The following is a 25657-nucleotide window of genomic DNA, read 5'->3' on the forward strand; positions in this document are numbered from 1 at the left end:
GGGGTATATCCGTTAAAATTGAGATAAAACCTGTGAAATCTTAATATTTATACAGCAGTTAGTTCTGTTCCTCGAACTTGATTGACTGAGCAGCGTTCTGAGAGTGCGTTCCAGATAGACTGGATTTTACAGTGATTCTTTCTGCAGGTTAAATTGATACACTGTAGGTGCCATTAAAGTAAACTTTTGTTCTTTTTTTTGTATTAATCATTCAGGAAGAAAACAAGTGACTGTCTTAATGAGTAAATCATTGAACCACTCACTCAACTGATTTGTTCAATAAGGCTGATTCATTCATCAACAAAACACCACAACTGTTTATCAGAGACTAATTGGTTATGGAATGGTTAATTCCAATGTGACTTTGTTTTGAACTATTTTAGTTGACAATGCTAAAAACAAAGTAATTGGCAATATTGTGTCTAAACTGTACTTTGCTGCATAAACGTTTTAGCTCAGTAATGCAAGAATCAGTACACTGTCACTCTCAAATGTGAATCAGAGATTCAAATTCAGAGATCCTTTCCAACTAAAGCGTCTTTCGTCTCTGACGCTCTGCAGTTTTCTCATGGTATGAGTCAGATGCACTAGATTATTGGACTTTGCAGTGTTTTGCCACTGTGGAATTCAAAATCCGTTTGAGATGGCAATAAGTAATGATTAAAGTTGTTTGTTTGCTTAGAGTAGAGCAGTGCAAGATGAGTCCTTAATACCTGCTTCAAATCAGATTTAGAGAGACGTGTATAAAATTACATCCTGAGGAAGTTGTTGATTAAACTGTCTTGATGAAGATGCATGTGGATGCATGCTAGTTATCTTCACTCGCTCACGCTCAAAAGAACTGTGGATTTTCAGTTGGAATCTTTATCAGTCCCACACTCTTCTGTCATCAAGCCATTATTTATTCAGGCTGATGCATGGCTTCAAAATGGCTCACCACAAATGGACACTATTTCTATCTATAGAAGAATCCCTGGCTCTATTAATCCATCTGCAGGGTTCATATAGCCTACTTCCATTTCTCTCAGACAGTTGGTCGACTAATATTGGAAGTAGGAGTGCCAGTTTGAAATAAAATGAAGGAATCAAGTATCAATTTATTAATTCAAAAATGAAAAATTTGCTTTTTTGCTTGTATTCAAATCTTAAAAAAAAAAAAAAAAAAAGTATTTACTTGTTTATTCAATAGTGTTAGTTAATACAACAATAAAACAATGCAATCAGATTCTAAAGATAAACTGAAATATGTTTCAAAATCAAAAATGATATAAAAAGGAATTAATCTAGTGATTCATGTCCTGACATAGTATGTACTGTCAGTCTAGTATGAATCACATAGCCCTCCGGAGCCTGCATCTGTCTGTTTTCTTGATCTAAGCCTGATGTGATGTGAATAGTCTTTCACGTGAGTGACTTCACCAAAAAGTATTTTGCCTATGTTTGATGTGTTGATATATGCATTCAGTATGTGTGTGCACATTTCCTGACATGATTATATCTCTGTATGTGCAAATGGATTTACTTCTTTAGCCTGGGGGAGCACAATATGGACATGCCTTTTGAATTTACCCCAAGATGTCTTTTTTTAGGCTTCATCATTTCTCTAATAAGGACCAGATTAAGCTATACTTACATGTTTTGAGATGTGCCATAACTGTACATTTCTTTAAAGATTATTAAATTGCTGTGGTATGCAGTCAACAGAGTAGGAGATATGAGTGTGTATCGTAAGTACAAAGACAAGTTAATATTTCGGTGTGAACTCCAGAAATGTTGCGTGTGAGTGATGAGAAACACTTCTTTACGTTTCACTTTATCAGCAGTCTTGACAGTGGCCATCTGTGCCTCTTGTCCACTACAGAGCTCTCTTGGGACAATGCAGGGGAACAAATGTTTCAAGTGTGCGTGTATGAGTTCAAACTGTGCTTATGATACTAATGTGTGCCGCAGCATTTCGCTCTCTTCAGGCTTTCCAAATAATCAAATGCCTGTTTGTTCACCTCTTCCTTTCTGTTAGTATAACAATTGAGAGGAATGACATCATGTACACATGACTAGAATAATGTCTCCATGTTTCAGGTGTTTCTGGAGGACTCTTATCTTTACAGACTTCAGAGGGGGAAAAAACAGACAATGCTGTGCTCCTTGGACTACACAATTGAAAGTAATAGTTGAATCATTTATGAAAGAAACAACATAAGGGTGAGAACAAGATGAGAGAATTCATTCAAGGAACATTGTATAAATGTGATGAATGAAAGGCCTTGGTTCTATATTGATGTATATTTTCGTTTTTTATTCAGTGTCAGACTAACCTTCATGGGGTTTCATAATGTTTACTAGTCTACAGTGAGTGGATGGTGAATAGATTGGGGAGTGTGTGATGTGAAGATAGTGCATGACTCATCAGGTGAGGCGTATTGATCACCATGGTTCCCAAAATGTCAGCTCCAATCAGACATTAAAAAGAGGACTTTCAGGCAAGTCAAAGATACACAAGCAGCCACAAATATATACAGGATATGCAACTAGTATACATGATGCAGACATAAATACCCATACACATACACAAAACACAAGTTAGCTACACATGTATGTCATAATTACAAAAATGTGTGTGTGTACTTGTGGGTGTTTGAGTGGGAGGAGAAACTGAAAAGTGAGAGGAACTGATGGTCATTTCTACTAAGCACATGAGTCACTGAACTGGACAGCCAAGCACTATGAAGTTGTTCCAAAATTAATTATTTGTCCCCCAAATCAATGACCCAAGCACTAACACAGATCAACTCACCTGTCAGTCTTGCGTACACCCTGCGGCCATCCAGCACATCATTGCTCATCTGCTCTACATTACATCACACTGTAATGCTGTTTTTGAACAGACAGAAGAGCCGTCCCTGCCCTTTTTTGTAGTATAGCCACTGGCTGTCGAAAACAGTTTACTGTTCAGGTTCACCCCAGGACACTTATTAGATAAAATAATATTTAGCCACTCTTTTTTTACATTAATTCTATTTAATAAATAGATTTGCTGGCTGTCAAAGCAAATTCCAACAGCTTTGACGTTAAAGTCTGATACCACACTGAAAAATCTAGGATTCTAGGAGGACCAGCCTCAACTTTTCACTCAAATAATTATGCTGATGATATATTTTGTAAACAAAAGAAATGTGATCAATTAGAAAAATGCAAATAAAGAAATAAAGCACTGAGACTAGTGCACTGAGCCATGCGAATTTACTTGAGAAACATAAGAAACAGAAACATTTTTGTCAGAATGTTCTTTGTGAAGTTGTTCCTTTGGGGCCAAGAAAGGTCAAGTGTCTGGATATAGATGAGCAAATGACCTTCATAAAGAGAGGCAGAGCAACTTGAGTGAATGAAGCAGATTTCAGAGACTATGGTGTGTGCTTGGATGATGACATGCATTCAAGTGGTTTTATTGGCCTTGTTTTTTTTTAAAAAAGGGCCTTGTATTTGTTTTTGGCAGCTATGGGAAGTGAAAAAATGTAATCTCTTAATCTCTGTCCCCCACATAAGGACAATGATATATCATTGCTTAATGAAGCTGCTTTAAATATAAACAGATTAAATTGATCTGAGTGCCAGAGTGTTACTCTAAAATGTATACATCATAATAAAAATCCTATTGATTCTTGTTTTTCGATGACATAATTTCTTCCCTGGCTATTTGCCCGGAAATTACAGTTGATGAATATGATATATTCTGTGGCATATCAGACAGCTATATATGGTATATCTTTTTTGAATACAATTCTTTGTAAAATGCTCCTCTCTGTATAACTTTCATCAATATTTGACCTGACTAATCATGAACCATAGATAGCAGTGTGACCTGACCTCAAGGACAACACACACAGACTGTTCCACCCCCACCAATCCTCCCTCTCATTTTCCCTCTTGGCTAAGTGCTTAATGAACCTTGACCCTCTGAGATATCTCAATGCAGGGTTTGGTGACGGCTGGAAATTTTTTTTTTAATACCTCAGATTTTGCCGGTCTTTAACAGTGTTGAATCAACCATTTGAACTCCCCAAATGTCACCTTAAACCTTTGATATAAGAGCCTGAGATCACCATAGCAACATCAGGACATTATCTTATGCTGTGTGCTACCCCCTGTGAATTGTAATGGAAGCTCTTATTCTCTTCTTCAGATCTGCCAGAAGCTTTATGAGGAATGATAATAAGAGATTAGTTTGGAACAGCCTCACGAATCAACACAAAAATGAATATTTATGAAAAATTACAAAACGCAGAAAAATACTTTTTTATACCAAAGAAAACATATTGCATTTGAGCTGCACATGGTTTATAATGCTAACATTTTTATAAGCATCAAGTAGATTATTATTCTAATGTTGTAAGAATCACAGTGTTTCCTCCCAACTTTGAAAACATTATGAATTTGTTCTGGTTAAAAATAATATTATATTCTGAAATTTTTCCATACAGTGCAGGGATTTTGTTTGTATCACTCCGCTTATCTGTGTTTTCTGGTTCTAGACAGACTGCCAGTTTGTGTAGTTGTGGGAATTTTTCATTGACTGTTTCTGCAGGTTACATTGTTAACCAGTAGGTGGCAAAAAATGATTGTTTTATGAGTGAGTCATTGAATCATTCACTCAACCGACTCAAATTTTTCAAACGAAAAATATTGATTCATTCAGTAACTGTTTCTGCAGGTTATATAGTTACGCCAGTAGGTGGAGACAACAAATTGTTTTTATGAGTTATTCATTTAAGGCTCTGTCCCAAATGACAATCTTCATACTTCGTCTTATGGACTTACAATGGTCGCCGCGTGCACGTGATTGTGAAGCCCAGGGGACCGTAGGGTGTTCCATTTGTCATTTCAGCTTTGTGGTTGATATACACCCTTGATGCGCACTTTTAGACTTCTGCTTGACAGTCATAGGGGCGTTACATCATAAAAGTACGAACTCGCACCCAAGACTTTAGGGTGCCATTTGAGACAGGGCCTAAGTGTCTTTAAGTAAATCATTGAATAATTCACTCAAACTATTTGTTCAAAAACCCTGATTCATTCAGGAACTTGTTGCTCTGAGACACTAATTGAATAATTCTACTTTGACTCTGAATAGTTATTTGGGTGGACCAAAAATACAAAAAGTCAACATTGTGTCTAAAGTCTGTTACATAGCATTTCTTCTTTTTCTTATAGTTTGCCTTAATAACTGTTGTTTACAGTTACAATATCACACTTGCAATAGTGCTGTTGATGTGCATGTATCAAATCATTATGAATGTATCAAAATGATTTTTATTAAGTGTAGATATCTCTTTTTACAGTTAGAGCTAAATTGCACATTTGTAATCCTATAAAAAACGTTATACCACATTTCTTTAATTAAGCAAATTCTCTTAGCCATAGCATTTCCTATATGTAAACAGACATGGAAATCCACCACATCCCTCTCCTGTGCTCTAATCTTCACTGAGAAATTGTGTCTTAGCTACACGGATGCACATACACACACAGATCCAAATGAGAGTCTTTCTACCACATTGGAACTGCAAACTACTTTCTTTTAATGTCATGTTAGCCATGGTAGAAAAAGCAGTGAGTTTAGTTACTTTTTTTCTTATTTTGAGACAGGATATGTTTGTAAATTAGGGGGATGATAAACCGCCACACTCATTCTTACTATATCTATAACAGCATCGTTATACCACCTCCATTTTGTCTTTTCTCTCTCCATTTTTCTTTTCTATCTTGCCATTCTAAAAGCAGTGTGGTGATAAATGGACCTCAGATGAATGACTAGATAAGAGTCCATCTGCCTGGATTGGATTCATATTTAAAGGCCCGTTCTCATGCAATATTCATGTCGTGACCCTCACATAAACAGACATATGCATGCTCACACACACACGCACACACACACATGTATACACACACACACACTACATCTGCCATGAATTAGTTCTGGCTGTAAATAATTAAAGATCTGTAGTCCTGAGTGTGGAGGTGCTGTGGATGAACCCGATCAAGATTTATGGGCCAGCCAGAGACTTTCTGACCCAAAAACTCCAAGGGCTTTGACATAAAAATGTATATGCGCAGACTGATGTCAGAGAATTAATCTTAATCACTCACATTATTCAGTTCTAACCCGATTCCATATCCATATCTGCATTTGTATGTCACCCCTTTGTCTCTATATTGCCACATATGCTGCTTTCTCTTTTATGAACATTTATCCCACTGACACCTTTACTGTTCCACACACACACACACACACACACACACACACACACACACACACACACACACACACACACACACACACACACACAGACAGGACTCAGGCACAAATGTAATAAATCAGAGTTGACTTTATTACCAGTGGGCTGCCTGTGGGGAGCACAGCAGTGACAGGTTGGCATTATCATAATAGACTAAAAGCAAGAGAGACTCTCCCATAACCTCAGCCAAATGGTTTAAAAATCAAACATACATGTGTTTGCACAGTATGTAAATTAAGAAATAATTGAGGATATTATTCAGTTTTAAGATTAGATTAATAATGGCAAGGTTTGAGTCTAACTTGATGAGGAGTTGTCTGGAGGGTCAAAGGTTAATGAAGATTGCTTTATTGACTCTACAAGGTGCTCTGAAACCGAAGAGTTGCTGTTATTGACATATATAGGACCTAAGAGTGTGCATGAAAAGCAGCGAGTTTGTAGATTGTGCCACTGATATGTGTGCATGGTTTACATAATCCCACCTGTATCATAATGATTTGGGGATGAAAAATGTATGGGAATACTAAACTGTGATTATGTGCTATCATTAACCTCCTCCTTATTTCATAAGAGCCATTCTTGCTTGTTTTATGTCCTGTGCTAGTAAATAACATAGATCACATACAGTTGTGGTCAGAATCAAAATCACATTATGAAATAGCCTAAATGTTTTTCTCCAAAACACATTGGCCACAATTATTGGCACCCCTATTTTTTACGAGTAAAATATCTCTGAAGTATATTCCCATTTATATTTACCTTTTTTTTGTAAACGTATTGGATACATTTAAATTCTGCACAGAATGCTATATTTTAAAGCGATATTGGGGAGATTATGAGGAGAAACGGTTAGAGATTATGAGGAAACTGCGCCTTTACCAAGCTCAACTGAAACGCTATTGGCTATTTAAAGGGGTCATATAATGGTACATGCACTTTTACAAGTTGATTGTACTGAAATGTGTGTTGGCAGTGCCTGTACACAACCATCATAAAATGATAAAAAATCCATCCAGTGTTTTTTTTTTAATCTTCTTATGTTTTCCCCTCTCTCAGATCAAGCCGTTCGATTTTGTGACGTCACAAAATCGACGCCCCTCCCACGATTGTTGATTGACAGCAGCGTTTCAACACAGACCCGCCCTCGCTTGTGAGCGAGCTGTCAATCATAGTCCGCGCGGACCGGCGCGGTCATTGTTGATACCTGGAGCACTGTCTATGAGCAGAATGGCGTCTAAGCGATTGTGGTGTTCTGTTCTTGGGTGCAATAAGGAACACAGCAGTCATTTTGATGTTCCTAAATCTGAACCGCTGAAGACGCAGTGGCTGAGTGTGTTTTCGAAGGGAATATTCCCCACGATCAACGTCAATGCTTTCATGTTTGTGCAAATCATTTCACACACCAGACTGCTTTACAAACGAGGGTCAGTATAAAGCTGGTTTTGCTAAGAAGCTGCTCCTGAAAAAGGATCGTTACCAACTATTCGTGTTCCTGCTGCACCTCCAGACGAAGTGAGTGTAACGTTTTATTAACCTTTATATTAATATTTATATTAATCTTTGCAAATCGCTAGCACGCTTCACAATGAATGCGGCTAAGGTTTACACTCAGGGTACATTACGGTATGTTTTCTATGTATGACGTTCTCAATATAATTCATAATCCCATGTTTATAATGAACAACGCGTTATGGTTATTGTGTTATTATTAAAAGCGGTGTATGCACAGAACAGAGGGGCGGGGTGAGCAAAGCTCATTATCATTTAAAGACACATGCACTTAAACGGCGTGCTGAAAACAGCTGTTTTTGACCAGGTAAAATTAGTGTTTTCTTACAATACTAATGAGAATTTTTAATTAAAGTATATTACAAACTTTTAATTTAGACCCTTAAGAATCATATTAGCTTGTACAAAAATGGCATTATATGACCCCTTTAAAAAAAAAGGGGGACATGGCAAACAGCTCCACATGTCTTCCTGTTTCTGTGGAAATTATGTCAACACATTGAATAATGCTGCACGTTTCAAGGCACTTCAGTGGCCCTTTAAGAGTTAAAAGTTTGAACTGACCTGTCTCTGTATTCATGCTAAAAATACTTTTCATCTGTGTTTTCTTCATGAAATATTGGTGAATAGTTGCTTGGATTTGCAATGCATTGATGTCCTAGAAGAAACAAGCACATCCTTTTATGCAAGTACAGGACAGTTTGAGACATTCAAAATTCATAACTTTACCATCTGCAGTACTGAACTACACCTTGTTCAAGATGTTTTATTCATGCTGCTTTAACCACTGTTGCTGCGAGGAGATATTGATTTGTGATGGTTCCTATGTAAATATCTCACTCAACAACAAACGGTTTTCTTTTCTTTTCTTCAAGCATATTTCTCTCAGCTTTGTGTCCTCCTGTACACCTTTTCATTTTCTGTCATTCAAAGTACAGTAGGCAGCACATCTTTCAGTTCTAACACTGCATTCGATAAGTACAGGCTACAAAACAGTTGCTCAGCAAGCAGAAAAGAGCAACTCTATTTAAACCAAAGCCGTCTCGCAGTGATAAGCTAGTGCTTATCACAGCTGAGAATATAGAGAAGAGACCTGACTGAAAATGGTCTGTATTTCCAAACTCACAGGAAAATTATCTTTCAGTTCTCTCTTCATTCTTCAGTGTTACGACCCCCAGTTCAGGGGTCCAACATTTAAAATTGACATTAAAGAGAAACATATATAATCTATATGTTGTACATAGACCCACCAATCCAGGTAACTGTGCAAAAAGCCAACGCCTTTATTCAGTACAACAAGGTTATAGGCAAAAGTGAAGTAGCCTAAGACAAACACATAAAGAATAGATAAATATATACAGTGGATAAAGAATTTCTGTAAGATGGTCAATACCACAAAGAGGAAGAGGGGACGTGGACGGCGCCAAAGAAAATAAAGTAACAAAACCAAACGAAGTCTAACTTTTAAATAACCTCTAATCCTAACTAAGAAAATAAAGAAAGAAAACAAAGATCTTCAGCGTCCATGACGCCCTATCTAATCTTCACTAACCACCCAAAACCAAAAGAAGAAACGTCTGGCGTTCTCTTTTATCCGAGGTGGTCTTTTCCCATTGGCTACAGATATGATTGATGACGTCAGCGCTGATGATGATTGACAGATTACCGGACCAATCACGGGTACCTAAGAAGTGAATGTAAACAAGAGAAGGGGGAGGAAAACAAAAAAAAACACACGCGGCCTTATGCGCCAGAAAAACGAGGGCGCCGCCATCTTTAGAATATTGTCTTTTAACTTATTGTCGCTCTGTATATTTCTATGGCATTGCTGTCCAGGAGTAATTAGCTTTTGAAGTGGATTTACTTAATGTAAAGTTAACGAAAGTTATCATGAGGACTGTAATGTTTAAAGCAGATGACTAAACAAATGTCAGTCGACCGGGAAGATTTTAAATCGAGCCGTTCATTAATAAACACGCAAAATTGCTGTGAAAATACAGACCGGAAGTCAAACAACAACGAGCGCAGCGCTGAAAAGGGGCGGGGCTACATAAGGTCTATAGAGCTGGTAAGTCCCGCCCCTTCCGCTAATCCCCCTGGACCTCAAAGTTGAAAAACCGTCAATGCAAGTGAATGGGAGAAAATAATTATTTTCTGGTCCCGTTTGAATTTTGCCATGAATGTGAACATATGTTGTCTTTGAATTTTTTATAGAAGTTTTCCTGTAAAGAATGCTACAATTTAGCGGGTAGAAGTTTGATACGGTTAGACTTTGTGTGAAAGCACTTTGTGGACTACAACTCTTCGCTGCTTTCGACGCGTTTGAAACGTCACCACCACTAGCACACGGCTCTAGCTCACGGATCCCGCTAAACATGACTGTGTCTTTGGTGCACTTCACCGCCTTCTTTCAGGGAGAGGACAAAATCGTTGAGGTTGGTGAAAACCACGGGTAAGTCAACTTTATGGGGTGACGTCACATAGGCGACATGTAGTCTTTCTCATTATGTCTTTTCCACAACTGCTAGCCGAAGAATCATACCATATACTGTCAAACTCGTAACATGAAAGATTATATAAAAAATTCACAGACAACATATGTTCACATTCATGGCACAATTCAAACGGGACCAGAAAATAATTATTTTCTCCCATTCACTTGCATTGACGGTTTTTCAACTTTGAGGTCCAGCGGGGTTTTACGGAAGGGGCGGGACTTACCAGCTCTATACAGGGACGTAACATTCAGCCCTTGTGATGGCAGGCTTTTGTTCTATTCCCACACAGTTAAACAGCAGTCTTCATTCTAAAGTATAATCACAGAGCCAGCCTGTAATGGCTACCTGGGACTAGAAGTAAATGTATATAGAGTGTGTTTAAACTGTCAAGAAGTGAGTGAACTTAAAGAAAAGAGCAGAGGCCCGAGGGAGTGAAGTTAGGGTGGGAGAGAGAATGGACCGTCCCTCTTAAATTAAAGGCTTTCTATTTCTGAGACATTAGTCCAATAGCAAATGTGTGAGGAGTAAAAAAAAAAAAGTTTCACAAATAATCACAGATGTGTGTATTTAAGCGATCCACAGCAATTTACAGGGATAGTTAATGCAAAAATGAAAATGTTGTCATCATTTGTTATGTTCCATAGAAGACAAAAAGAAAAATGTATTGAATGTAGGCCTACTGAATTTCTCCTTTTGTGTTTTACAGATTTTAAAAAAATCATAAAGGTTTGGAATGACAGGAAGGTAAGGGTGAATTAGCCCTTTAAATCACTTTTTTTAATGTAGATTTATCATATAAGAAGTGTTTAGTCACATGGTCCCTAAGATGGAGTAACTTTTCTTATATTCCTCATTCATGTGCGAAATAACAATTAAGATCCATAAATGATTTTATGCCTTTATAATTCAATTTATGCTTATGAAAAATCACTTATGGCAATAATTATAAAGCTAATTGCGGTATTAACAAAGTAATATTACACAAGTTAGCCTGAGGGAAAATACATTCATCCTTTTTATCCTGACGCTTTGGGATTTAGATAAGATGTGCAATCATCAACAGAGTTTGAGAGAGCGTAACATTTTATTAATTTTTTGCAGGCACTGTTTTATTACTCACAGTGTTCAGAGCTACAAAAACATAATGAACATGTAAATAGCATGAAGATTAGCACTTACAGAAGACACGACAACAACACCTAAACTGAGCGGAGAGCAGAGCACACAGAGATGAGCGATGGGAGACGTACAGTAGTCACGTTCAGACACACATGCACACGCTCACACAGATGCATGAAGGTCACTAAATTGTATTATTAAAGGTCTGAAACAGATTGTGTTTAATAGACAATCTTGTAATAACTATCTATTTATATACAAAAATATAAATAGATTTTCTGTCTGTATATTTTTATTTGTACTATCATCTTGTTGCATTAGTCTGAAACTGTGAGACTGTCTAAGAAAGACAATGTACAGAATATATTTAGCTACAGGGTACAACACAGTACATAACAGATGTTCAAAAAGGGAGACAACAGAGCCGTCTATGATCAAGATAACATCTAGCAAAAGACAAACCACATGGAAGCATTAATAAATAAAACAAGCAAAAGCACCGAAAGCACAACAGGAGATTGAGAAAAAAGACTTTTGAGAGTCTGGTCCAAACACGGCACTTTTGCTCACGTTCATCTGTTTCTCAAATCGAATAGGACTCTGAGATCAGATTAAACCTAATTTAAGACAAATCCCTAGTAAATGGCCGCTTTAGACTATTACCAATAGAGAAGGCATCCATGGTTTGTGTTATGAAGACTGTACGTTTTCAAACGCTTTTGTTTTGCTACTCTGTGTGATGGGTCTGTCTAAAGCTCTTCTGCTGAAGAAAGTACATCAGACCGGTTTCCAAATATGGGTTGATTAGCCGTAGGAGCTCAGATGAGTCATGCAATTACGCTCACAGAAATCTAGCCATTCGCAAGGAGATGTCTTGAATGCGCAAGAGAGTGATGAACTCTAATTTGTACTAAAGGACACTGAACATTTGTGCATTGTAAAGGCTGCTCCGTTCCTTTTGTTCGATATATAAAAATACACATGAACCCTAGGAAATATTGAGCACATTGGCATTTCTTTGTGTCATCTATTCCAGAGACAGCTTGTTAGTTCAAGACAAGAACATTTCACAGTATAATTAAGCTAATTCCTGGTAAATGGCTTCTGGGTAATTCTTGAGCAAAATAAGAATTCTATTCACGTAACCTTCAGATATCTATGCTTTGGTTTGATTAGGACTCAGCAGAATGCAGGTAATTCAAACAGAAATGTTATTTTGATATTAACACATGTAAATATTAGTTTTCTGACAAGTAGCTAGCTATAAATTAGTATCCGAAGCACCTAATATATCATATCTACTTTTCAATGCAAATAATAATATTATGCTTCAGCCAGACAGTTAATAACCTGAAGTTAACATAGTTGCATTAGTGATGCTAATACTGCAGTTCAAAAAATCTGCAGATATTTTGGCGGATTTTCAAGAGATCATTTCAAACTAGGCAATGCACATGAGATCTGTTTGATATGGCCTGTGTAGCTGGTGAAACTCTTAGCATTTCCTTCTCAAAAACTGAGATCGCTGATAATATTCAGTTGGCATCAATGCAGAATCACTGTCCTTCTTAGATTCAGATCCTCCAATAAATCACATCTCATGTACAACTAACTATTAAGTTAGTCACATTAAGTATTAATACATCCAACTCAAGCCTCACATGTTCCCATTTCTCAAAGATTTATGCAGCCAGCTTTAGCAGATGGAGATTTACAGATGATTTGCAAATATTACTAGAACTGAGTCCCTCTCCAACTTGCCCAACATCTCTAAAGATACAGATATCCAATCCAGTAGACAAGATTGAAGAGGCCAAAGGCGGTTGGGAAGAATATTCGGGAGTAGGAGTCGATTTTGGAGACATGGACATGCATTCTGTTCTCACGCCAAGCTCCGGAGCGACAATCATCAAAGCAGCAGAAGAAACTGGCGCAGTCTTTCCCGTCCAGACATTCATACGCATAATCATCATCGTCGTCATGGTAGGGAGCAATATTGTTCAACTGCAGCAGAGATGTCCCTGGTCTGACGTTAACCGCGCTGGGTTTCTACAAAGAGGAACAGCAAGGTCACAAACGCCTCATTGCTAAAACAGTGTGCAGTACAAAAGCAAATGCCATAGCTGCTGCACAGCACACTCAATTAACTGCAAACAAAAGTACAATGTGACCTATTCTAACCTGAGCTGTGAAGAAGTTAGTCAGCTTCTTAGTACTATAATTGTACATATCATTGATCAGCTAGATGCTTAATGACCTGTCCTGTGTTCTAAGTAACATAGTTTAATATTTTGTCATTTGATCATCCTTTATATTATTTTTATTTATTTGTTTTTTAAAGAATATGCTTGCTCACCAAAAGTGAATTCAAATGTTAGATTTGTGTGAGGAACCGACCAGATTTATGTCGTAATTCACCGAATATTTTGACATTTCAGTCCTCTGTGGATTGTTCATGTGAGAAGTAGCAGTGAACCATTCTTGTGAATCGTACCTTTGCAATGACTTGGTTCATTCAATTCACTGATTTAATAATCGTTTCAGTTCATCACACAAAATGTTGCATATGGCTTCACAAGCTTTATCAAGTTTTATGGACCATTTTTATGATACTTTTATGGTGATCCTTCATTCTTAAAAATAAAAGGTTCTTTCCTGGCATCTGTGGTTCCATGAAGAACCTCAAACATCCATGGAACCTTTTCATTGCGCAAAAGTTTCTTTATAGTGGAAGATTATTAAAATGTTCTTCACACAAAGAAACAAAAAAGGTTCTTTTCAGAACTGTTCACTGAAAGGTTCTTTATGGAACCAAAACTGATTCCTCATTGTGAAAAGCCCCTTTTGGGACCTTTATTTGTACGAGTGTTTTAGAAGCTTAAAAGCTCAGATTCCCATTAGTTGTAATAGAAAAGAGCCATCAGCACATTACTCAGAATTTCTTTTTGTTTTCCTCAGAAATTAATGCACATTTTGAATGACATGATGGTGATTAAATAATGAACTGGCCCTTTAAAAACAAATGACGTTCATTCACCTGTGCATGGCTTGATTTGGTCTTCTTTTTCGGTCGATTGCTTGTGAAATAATGTAGAGTCCCATATTCCATTAGAGCAGCAAAGGTGAAGATGAAGCAGACAGACACAAATAGATCCATGGCTGTCACGTACGACACCTTCGGCAAGGACTTCCTCGATATGGTGCTTAGGGTTGTCATGGTAAGCACAGTTGTGATACCTATGCACAGTAATTGAGCACCCCATTGAAGCATTTCCTTTTCATTTTAACATACATTTGTATTCATTCTGAGGCTTTTTGAAATTACCTAAAGATGTTCTGGCAGGTACAGCATCCTTGTTAATCCAGAAAGAGACCCAGGACAAAACCACAATCATACTGCAGGGAATGTAGGTCTGGATGGTGAAGTAGCCCATTCTCCGGCTCAGGTCAAAGAAAATAGTCATAACCACGTATTCTCCTGTTAATAATAATAACAACCGCTTGTGTTTTAATAATAAGAATTGTTAATATTACCATGCTATGTAACAAACATACTATGTACTTACTGTAGTAATGACACTGACTAACTGGGTAATAATAACTAGGTACTTACCCCTAAACCTTAACTTAAAACATGTAATTACCTTACATTACTCAGTACTTTTGTGGTTAAGTACATTGAAAGTGCACGTACTGTAAAATAAAGTGCAACCAAATTCGTTTTATCTTCCCATTTTTCATTTTCCAAATGTACTATTATTACCTAATTACAATACGATCAATAATAACTGCTTGTGTATTGTTCTTGTTATTACTATTGATTACTGTAAATCTACTGTTATTAATGATAATAAATATTATAATTAATATATGCTCATTTATTGATTTTATTATCATTAACATTTACTTCAGATCTACCAGTATTATTAATCTTATTGTTTATTCCGTATGTTCATACCAGACTGAGTGTTTGCAACATCAGAAGTGTTCCGTAGGCCCACAAAGGCAAATTGGTAAAGCCTCCAGAAGCGCTGGTCTGCAACTTCAACCGAACGACGCTGCCATCTATACTGGATCTCATTCTTTGGATACCCATCTGCAAATGGAAAAAAGCACATCCACCAGATTGCATGTGACCTTTCATTTCAGTATGCAAATGACAAATTTACAATGATGGCAGAATGGCATTGAGCAGCACTCAGTTAGTGTAAAGCGCGGCATGCCCTTCCCATGCCCACGGTGGATGATGACAAATGAGAAGCTGAAGCATGGTGCTAATAAAGGAATGAGGGGTGACGTAGACTGAGAAGAGGAGAGAGGGGTTGGAGAGAGGTCTGGAGAAGGATGGATTCTGTCCTCACTCATTCCAAGGTTGGAGGATGGTAGCTGCTACAGGCCAGCTGTAATGTTAAGGTTTGTTTGGCCGATATTGGCAATGCATGGTTGGTTGACAGAGGCAATGTGTGGGGATTGGCTGCCTGGCGGCACTCAGGACAGGACTGAGGCTGAGTGACAAATTGACATAAGAATTTAACACCTACAGCTTGAAAACTCCAGAGGGCACGAATGTTCATCCATGGGAAAGTTATGCAGCTTAAGGTAGCATTCCGCATTAATAGTCAACCTAACAAAAAAGAATAATAGACAATAGCAAAACAAACAAAAAATGTTGATTGTGACATTTTTGAGGCTTTGATATTTGTACTAATTTGTACATCAGAGATCAAACCCTCTTTCTGATTTAACAGTCCCTGACATAAATATGTGAGTCAGATGTAATGACTTAAACGTGCTGCAACAGACAGCGGGTGTAATTCCATACAAAAGCAAATGTTACGGGAACAGGAATACGAGGACACAAACAGCATTCACTCGGCTCACAATGTTAACCGTAGACACACCTTAAAGTATACATCACTCTTCCGTTGCTCCAGAGCCGAAGAAGGCGATTCGGTGTCGTGATCCAGTGGGCGTCAGATTTACGCGAGTTGCGGAAAAACGTGTCAGGGATCCAGATTTTTCCCACCATGTTGCTGTTGAGCATGAGGACTTTCATTGAGCTGTTAAATTTGAGTCTGCTGTCGTACCACGTCTGAGCAAAGAAGATGTCGATGGTGTACTCCTAAAAAAGTAAAAAGCCTTACAGTTGCTTTCGTAACCGTGAAATGATGTGGCTATTGCTTGTGACTGAGTATGATGGTCGTGAAATGGATCTAAACAGGTTGTTTACAGTGTCTGTTTTGTTTACAGCTCTGAACATACTGTAGTATTATATATTTCTGCTCACCATATTGATGGGATCTACCGGGCCAATGCTGTTCACGTACACTGCCGCCTCAATCACAGTCGGTCTCACTGGAATAGAATTTCAAATACAAATATATTCAAATTACATAATCACAACTATCAAATGAACATAAAAAGATAAAAATACATAAAAATATGTTACAATATCAAAACAGTACAATAATGCATTTATTTAAATAATTTTATCCCAAAAAAATATAACATTTGTTATTCCAATTTGTTATTATCATTTAATAACTTGCTGTTCCTCTTTTTCCTTTCTCTTTCTGCATCACTTTTAGAGTGGACTATTGAATAATGTTAACCAATAGCCAAATAGCTATTTTTAGCAAACTCGCATTCAGTCTGGCTCTGTCCTAACATGTAACCATCCAATCTATTCCCAATAAGTGGATAAAATCACATTTTCTTGCTGAATATCCTGTTTCACTCAGAAATACACCACCTTACAAAAGTGAAATGGGCTGCAGACGCAATTCACATTTCCTATAACAGCCACACAAATTACTCAAAGCTGCCTGAATCTTCTTACTTGCGGGTTTCTGTCTCAGGAAATCCAGTCACAGAGGCATGACAAATAACACAAACACTGCTAGTTCACCTGCAATCATTCAGCACTTGCTCTGCACTGATTAACTGAGTTCTTCTCATACTTACACTCTCTCTCTCTATCTCAGACACATGAAACACAGATAAAGAAGGAAGATCAATAGTGATTTGGGTCTATTGTACCCAAACACCACTGAGATAAATCCTCTTAAATAATTGAGCTCTAGTCAGCTGCGTCGCTTCCAGAACACTGATGTACTGAGAATAAAGTGACTTGTACAGCTCTGGTGTAGAGAAAAACATCAGCAAAATCCTAAAGCCAAACTACTCTTCATTTCATACTGCAAAAATGCTGATGGTCTCTTAAAAATGATGATTACATAGAAATTCTGAACTACTCAGAGGGTTTAATTGTCACAGAGTGTTCCTCTTCATCAGGATTTATAATAATGATGCCATTATCTTATAATTATTAACATTTTGCAGTTGCCCATTAAGCTGTAACACTGTGTGTGAGGGTCATAAACAGGCCTAGACAGAATCTTCAGGAATTTTGCCAATTTTTGGGAATAGATTCTGTGTGGGCCTGGATAAGCATGCAACCTTTTCCAAACAATGACTTGCCTCCGATATCTGGTCTCAGTTTGTTGTCATAACCTTGCAGTAATTTGTTTAGGATAAAGGTGACGTCGCTCTCGTAGACTTTTGGTGATAAAACCCATGTTTTATTGATGGGGACATCCTCATAATCTTCCTCCTCTGCTTTGCTTGGGCCAAATGCCATGCTGTCATAAAAGCAGAAACAAACAGAGGGAATATAAGTAGACAGACAGCAGAGAGGTAAATAATAGAGAAATATTCCATTTAAAATAGAGAATAGGTAAAAGAGCAGTCAGTTTATATTAAGAGCTTAAAATCTAAAGAGCGAGTGAGCTAAATATGGCAGGCAGAGTGAGAAAGAGAGAATTTGATGAGTTTTATGGGAAGAACATATAAAATAAGCCATAAGTGACTGTAAATATATGAAAGCGCAAGAGTTTTTTAAATGAGCACAGTGCTGGAGATACAAAGAGGAGGTTCTAATAAAAGAACGGCCGTGATTAATGAAGATGTGTTCTGGCACTGGAGGGAGGAAACAGCTGAAGGTGAGGGGTTTAAATTATCACCCACAACTCTCTCTCTCTCTCACTCGCAGTATATGGTGTAAGAGCTTCTAAATGTATTCTCTGGTGCATTATCTGTAGGAACTCAACGGGTATCATTTCTAACTGAGATATGCACCAATCCCACGGACGTGAATTGTCTAGACTGGGTCTCCTCTGATGTCACAACTTAAGACTTTTTCTTTGGAGAAATGAAGGTGATGTGCATCAAAGCTACACTGGCCATAAAAACTAGCTGCACAAAAGGCAAGAAAATCCATCACATGTTTCAGCCACCTGGGTATCTGAAAAACATTAAAAACAAGATTCGGTCCCACTTTATATTAGGTGTATTAGAAAACGATAAGTGTTTTGTGTTATGGTTAGGTTTAGTTAATGGGTAAGGGAAGGGTCCACAGTGTATCGATGTAATTAGAAAGATTAATTACAGCTGTAATTGCTGCAGGCATTTTTAATTATAAGTATGATGCAAAATCATATCTGCCTATGTACACAATAAGTGCATTGTAGCAAATGATTAATTTAAATGTTAATGCATACTGTAGTATAAGTTAAAGACACTCAATATAAAGCCTGTCTCAAGATTCAAATGTCTTCATGATTGTTATTCTGTAAAAGAAAATAGTTTAAACAGTAGATTGAGTGTGATCGTTCAGTTGTATGTAGTGTACTGTCATTCATCTAGATGTAATAAAATTGATTAAAATGAGTTCACATCTGATCTGAATGGTCTAAATATGTATCCTCAAAAAGTACCCAGTAAATGTGATTTATATATTTGAGCTTTGTCTATAAAAAATAAAAAAAAAGGTAAATTCCCATACATATACAACTAATGAAATACAGAAAAATCAATATGAAGAATCCCTGTGGATGAGACCCGTGGGTGGAGAGAATGTAGGTTATTGATCCCTGTAGGCAGAGCGCTGAGTAGTTAATGGAAAATACAGACAGAATATTTTCCTCAAATGCAGAGTTACAAATTGTCTGGACACAATAGTAGCCTCTGAATGACCTTTGTGAACCTCTGAGACATGTTCTAAAAACCCTGACAAATGCACATTTATAAGACAAAACAAAAAGCATTTTCTGCCATAGATGAAACACTTTGGTTATTGTCAGACACTTTTTAATATGAGTAAATGAGAGGAATGTAATCTTACAAACCAAGTATGTTCATCTATTAAGCACGTGTACATTTACATATCCTTGAATACCTTGAATGAGCTGCCAAACATCAGCTGAAGGAAACCAAAGTAGTTGGTGTTAATGTGGACTACAACTTATGCATAATATTTAACTACATTTACAATGGAGAAATTGTGACATAACCTTCCAATCTGACTACATGCTGATGCAAAACCTAATAGTGTGTGAGCAATGTAGTTTGGGGTGTTGTTTGTTGAATTGCAGCTGAATGTATCCTCAAGGTTGTTTGTAGACTGACATTGCTCGTCCTCGCTAAAAAGACATCAACACGAATGCTCTAAGCAAAACTGTCACTTACAATCAATATTAATAGTATCAAATGTATTCATGGTACACACAACTGCACGTGTCGTGATTGACAATTATTTGCAGAAATGTTTGGGTGGATGTGCTACAAGGAAAACGTAAAACTAAATCGTTCTGCAGCAGAATTCCGCCTTGAAGTGTTGTCGGTCAAGGGCTATTTTTGTAGTCATATTGATTGCACCCCTTGTTTCTTTTGCCCCCTCTGAAACAAAAACTTACCAGACTCCAAGCAGACCGGGCAACAGCCAAACCAGTGCTTCTTTTCTCCGGCGGCGATGCAGCAGAACCATCTTGCGAACGCTCGGTTTATAACCAAACAGTCTCCAAAATGAATTTGAGCGATCAAAGCTTTGAGAGATTCAAGCGATTAGTAAAACGACAATTGAGCGTCAACGCATGCTGTCAGCTGTTGTCTAGTCAACAGCATAAAGCTTGAGCCTATGGTCTCTCTGACTCTGTCAGGCAGGCAGCAGACGCGGTGTGGATGTGAATGGTGAATGCGGGATTTTGCTGATTGCGGCACCGCTGCGTTCCTCCATCGTTCTGCTGAGCGAGACGCTCTCAGTGTTCCGGGAATTATTAGAAACAGCCTGTAGGAAAAGAGCTGACTACTCTACCTCAGAGAATTCACATCAAGCGGTGATTTATGAGACCTTAACTTAGTTTTGCTGTTGTTGGGGATTAATAAAGGCAAATGCGACAATTTTAGGCGCTGCACCAAGATACGTGCAAAGTGACCATCTAAAACTTACATGGTAGCCTATAATGTAATGTAATGTGTGTGTGTGTTCAGTGAGCTTTTTAAAGGAATTTCTGTCAGTAATTTCGTTTCAGTTTCCTGTAGAATATTTGCCTGCCTTAATTAGTCAACTAATCTTAAAGACGGTAAACAAACCACTAAAGTTTGTTGTTGTTGTTGTTTATAGGCTAGCCTGCTACTATATCGTACATTATTAAGTGATTAAAATAGCAATAGTAGCCTATGCTTTGTCAGTGTAGGCTACATCTCATGGAAGAGCTCGAGCGACGTACTGTTGCTATGGTTACCTCATCAGACGAACCTTGCGGGTTCCTCCTTGGATGATCTCTTCACGAGCATACTGGCGTTTTTATGGTTGGATTTTAACTTGGATCTAACTTTTGTGGTAAATTAATAGTTTTTTGAAAACGAGGAAATGTATACATAGACTAAATGTACAGTGAACAATAAAATCTAATATCCCTCAATCTTTTGGGGATTCAATGCTTAAGGCCAGTTCAGAAGAGTTCACACCACATTGGAATCACTTTCATCACGGTTTTATCCAGTTGAATGATAAAATAAATAAATAATAATAAATAAATAAACATTGACAGCCAATCAAAATCCATCCTGCTGTAACGAGTTTGAGCATTTAAAGTGACAGACAAACACGCGCTTATAATAAACAGAACGATATTGTCCGCTAGTGTGGACTTCTTTATCGTTCTTGGTGTGAACGTGCCTTTATAGACTAATTGGAGAGAAGGGGTCAGAATTTGGAGTGTTAGATTAATGTTTTGTATTATTGTATAAAAATTCTGTTACATGCTTTTTTAGGCTATTTTTCATCCTTATCACACAAAGGAATTCATTAGGCATAGTCATTCAGACATAAACTGTCAAATTCTGAACCACTGACTGAATGTAAAAATGCAGAAGGGTTTCTTTTAGGGTGTGGGTTAGTGTAAGGTTATACCAAGCTGTATAAAAACAATAGAAATGTATTTCCCCATTTAGATAGCTCCTTGTTCTGGAAGGTATTCATCTCCTGATATATATAGGCTGGCTGTTCATTCATTATTGTCAGCACCATGGAGAGCTCCATGAAGAACCTCATCCTCAATAATAATTCCCTCTTCTCATTTCCATTACAACATATTCTGAACCTAATAATAACAAATGCCAATTAAAATGTTTGAAATGTCAGACCCTCAGATATTCAGAAAATCACATGACTTTGGTTTCAACAATTCATAGTAATATACTATAATGATGTTCAAATAAATTATTTAGCCTATATTTATTTTCAGCCCCTCTTCATGGTGAAGTACTTTATATTCAGATGTGCTCTGATTCTCTGAATGGAAGAAATCTGTATTATTACGTCAGCCATTAACATTCTGAGAGAAAATTATGTGGATCTGAGACGTGCCTGAGATTTTCTCTGCTGGACTACACACACACACACACACACACACACACACACACACAATAACCACAGACTCTATAGCTTAATATAATAGTGAAATAATAATTTATTATCAATGTATATTACAGTTTTAAATATACTTAATTTACTTTCCAATCCACTTGATTAATCCCTTAATATCTGTATACGTTTTAAACCGGTAAATCCAACAGCCCTCTTCTGCTGAATTAGCAAGGCCACACTACTACAAAAATCTGTTTTATACCTTTAACACAACACTGACAACCACTATTAAAAGGAATAGTTCACCTAAAAATTATTCCATCATTTACTCACCCTCAAGCCATCCTATACAATCTGACTTGTATTAAATAATATCACTGGCTTCCAGCAAATTATGGGAGAATTTTCATTTTTGGGTGAACTACTCCTTTAACACTGGTGGTAAAGAGAAATCCACATGATGAATCAAAGTTCGCCAAAAATAGCTTTTCAACTACTGTGGTAAATATTACCGTTTTTTACAATTGCTAGGACCCATTTCTCAATGCTTAAGTCACTCTTTCAAAACTCTTCACAGAGCACACCAGCAGTCTGTGTGGGCTAAACTGTAGATTATTTATCATTGCTTTGACACAAAATGCATTCAACCACTACATCTTTCAAATGACATGAATTCATTTCTCACTCTGACGCAAGAAACACCTAAATGATACATACAGGCATTTTGCACACGCATACTCTTTTCAAAACGGCTAAACTTCAAAACCTAGCATAATCAAAACTGGAAAAGACATATTGAAATATATTCCAAATCTAAAAAATGTTAAACTATCAAACAATTAGATGTAGCTGAACAGGTGTTATTTCATTTTCAATACCATCTAAACAAAAGGGGAAAACATAGGATTAATTGTGTACTGTAATATAATATATTACAGTACACAATTAATCCTATGTTTTCCCCTTTTGTAACATATCCTGCAGTGAATTCTAAACAGTAGAGAGTGTCATTCTTGTTTTGTAAAGAATTTTTAATGCTATGTTGTTGGTGTTTTATGAGTGACAGTGTTATGGAAGAATGGCTTGATTTGAGACACCGTATGAAGTGTTTTGGGAGTTTCAGTGCATTTTGAATGTGAAATTTACTAAATTTACTGCAATGCCAAGCTGAAGGTAGGTAAGGAGAATGTGTAAAGTGTTGAAAAAGTGGCCTTGTGATTGTAAAAAAAAAACTCTGTACAATTTAGGAGGTGCACGGTGTCATACACATGAAAGCTTTAGCGTAAGTTCTGCCGGGAAGACTCAATTGTTACGTCACTTATTACCTTCTCATCTATCCAATCGTGTTCTAATACTTATAGTATAAAAGATCGGTACTCACACGTCTGAGTTCGCAGATGCTGACGCCTACATTCCCCTCCATCCTCCCCAACACCACCAGGATGGTCCCTTCCCATACCTCCCAGGGGGTCGGCTGCGCCCCTGCTTTCGTCTTCAGGCAGGAAATGCAGATTATGTACCCTCGGATTGCGAGCTACGAACAAATAACTTTATATCATACTTGCTTGCTGGACTGTTAATAAATGCATACTTGTTATGTTATTACTCTGTACTCTGGCCCTCCCGAGTCTTTCTGGTAGAAATATAAAACACCTTTGTGGTAACATGCAGGGCCTTCCTTTGAGTGGTGCAACAGGTAGGATCGCGCTTTGGGGGGCCGCGGCGAGTACACACATACTAAACACAGAGAACCAACAGTCAACTTCTGTTACACACTTTAAGCATCAAAGCCCTTTGCATGTCTCCTCAGTTGCCAGGCAACTCTACCAAATCCTTATTCATGCTTGGCTGGTTTCTCTGTTGTGGAGGAATCCCAATCCCATTCCCCCTCCGTTTTCACCTATTTTTATCTGCAATCTAGCAACCTTTCATCAATTTTGTTTTCATCTCACGCATGAACATGTAAGCGTAAACATGGGCACAGATGAAATCTATAATTTTCCCTGCTTCTTTGGTAACCTCATATGCATTATCGTCACTTTCGTGTACTATGCTATTATAGCACTTTTAGAATTAGAATTTGAGCTTTTATTTATATATTTTCAGTTTAGGTTTTGGTAATTGTGCTTTTGTCATGTTTTAAAAACTATTTCTATTTCGCTTTAATATATTTTTATTTCAGTTTTAGTATTTCAACTCTTTTTTCCATCTAATATTTTACTTTATTTTATTACAGTTTTTCTCAGTCGCTTTGGTGCATTTCTCACATTACTATTTACATTTGCACAACGGTTAATGCAGTTCTCAAAACAATTAGTACAAACTGCAAAACCTAGTTGATAACCTGCAAAAGCGTGTCACTTGCTCAAAATGGATAGCTCATTCCTCAAAAGCAAGTATTCATGTCAATGAAAGTGTCAGTGTCATCAAGATGAAAAGTCCTGACACCATTGTTCATGAACAAGATATAGTCAAATGGCTTTGTCATGTTTTCATTATGACAGTTTACTCTGTAAATGTTTTCCAATGCAAAAAAAGTCAGATCTTGGTGACACTACCTGAAAAATGCTCAAGACAGCACTATATACTATTTGCACAGCCATTTGAAAAATACAGTAAAGTTACACATTACTGTATTTAGTGAGGTAACTGAGTACAAGACACTGAATATGTAAGTTTCACATTTTTACTGCATGTGCTCTTTGCAATTCTAATTTGTTCACAGCATTGTGCAAAAGAAAAAATACACCCTTATTTACAACAAACATAAACTCCCTTTGGGTAGAGCCGTGCACAACTGTAAACAATATTGCAGGAACTGAGCATACAACATACATAGTACTGTAATCATTCATGCACATCCAGACGTTCCTCATCAGTGAAAGCTGAGATTCACCTGAGAGAAACTGTTCAATTTAGGAGACATTTTCAGGAAAAAAAAAAAAGATTAAAAAAAATGTGTAAAATTTGCTTGACAGATTTTGACAACTAGTTCAACATTTTTGTATGTAATGACTCAAGCAATGAAATGAGGACTATTAGTTTTATATGGAATGACTATTCAGCATTCACAAGTAGGCTATAGTTAATTTTGACTGACATGACATAAGCAAATGATAATGTTATAAAACAGCAGAGAGTTGTATGAAAGCAATTGATGCATGTCCAAAAGCATTTGCAATTTGTTGGAAGGAATGAGAAACTGCTACTATGATGTGCACAAATGACTAAATGTTGAGGAGGTTGCTAACTGTTGTGCAAATGTAAATAGTGATGTGAGAAATGCACCAAAGCGACTGAGAAAAACTGTATGTTTGTTGTAAATAAGGGTGTATATTTTTTCTTTTGCACAATGCTGTGAACAAATTAGAATTGCAAAGAGCACATGCAGTAAAAATGTGAAACATACATATTCAGTGTCTTGTACTCAGTTACCTCACTAAATACAGTAATGTGTAACTTTACTGTATTTTTCAAATGGCTGTGCAAATAGTATATAGTGCTGTCTTGAGCATTTTCAGGTAGTGTCA

The 25657-nt window shown here is 37.2% G+C and overlaps 1 protein-coding gene across 1 annotated transcript; it reads right to left on the reverse strand.

The window, feature by feature from the left end:
* Window positions 1-11237: 11237 nt before the first annotated feature.
* gabrg1 (gamma-aminobutyric acid type A receptor subunit gamma1) lies at window positions 11238-20399 on the reverse strand. Its single transcript, XM_084390788.1, has 9 exons — window positions 20173-20399; window positions 17900-18060; window positions 16707-16774; window positions 16321-16541; window positions 15961-16043; window positions 15378-15515; window positions 14745-14897; window positions 14457-14656; window positions 11238-13468 (listed from the first exon to the last, which is right to left on the reverse strand). Exons 1-9 carry the CDS (start codon window positions 20241-20243, stop codon window positions 13190-13192), a joined length of 1374 nt encoding a protein of 457 aa, XP_084246914.1. The 5' UTR covers window positions 20244-20399; the 3' UTR covers window positions 11238-13189.
* Window positions 20400-25657: the final 5258 nt, after the last annotated feature.

This window comes from Rutilus rutilus (assembly GCF_951802725.1).
Source record: "Rutilus rutilus genome assembly, chromosome: 20".
Lineage (NCBI taxonomy): Eukaryota > Metazoa > Chordata > Actinopteri > Cypriniformes > Leuciscidae > Rutilus > Rutilus rutilus.

Bases quoted from the DNA above. Each gene is read 5' to 3' on its own strand.
- gabrg1 (XM_084390788.1), bottom strand. From the start codon at position 20,243: ATGGTTCTGCTGCATCGCCGCCGGAGAAAAGAAGCACTGGTTTGGCTG. The intron at 18,061-20,172 runs GTAAGTTTTTGT...CTTTTATGACAG, and splicing joins CCCGGTCTGCTTGGAGTCTG to CATGGCATTTGGCCCAAGCA. The intron at 16,542-16,706 runs GTGAGCAGAAAT...TTACTTTTTTAG, and splicing joins CGGTAGATCCCATCAATATG to GAGTACACCATCGACATCTT.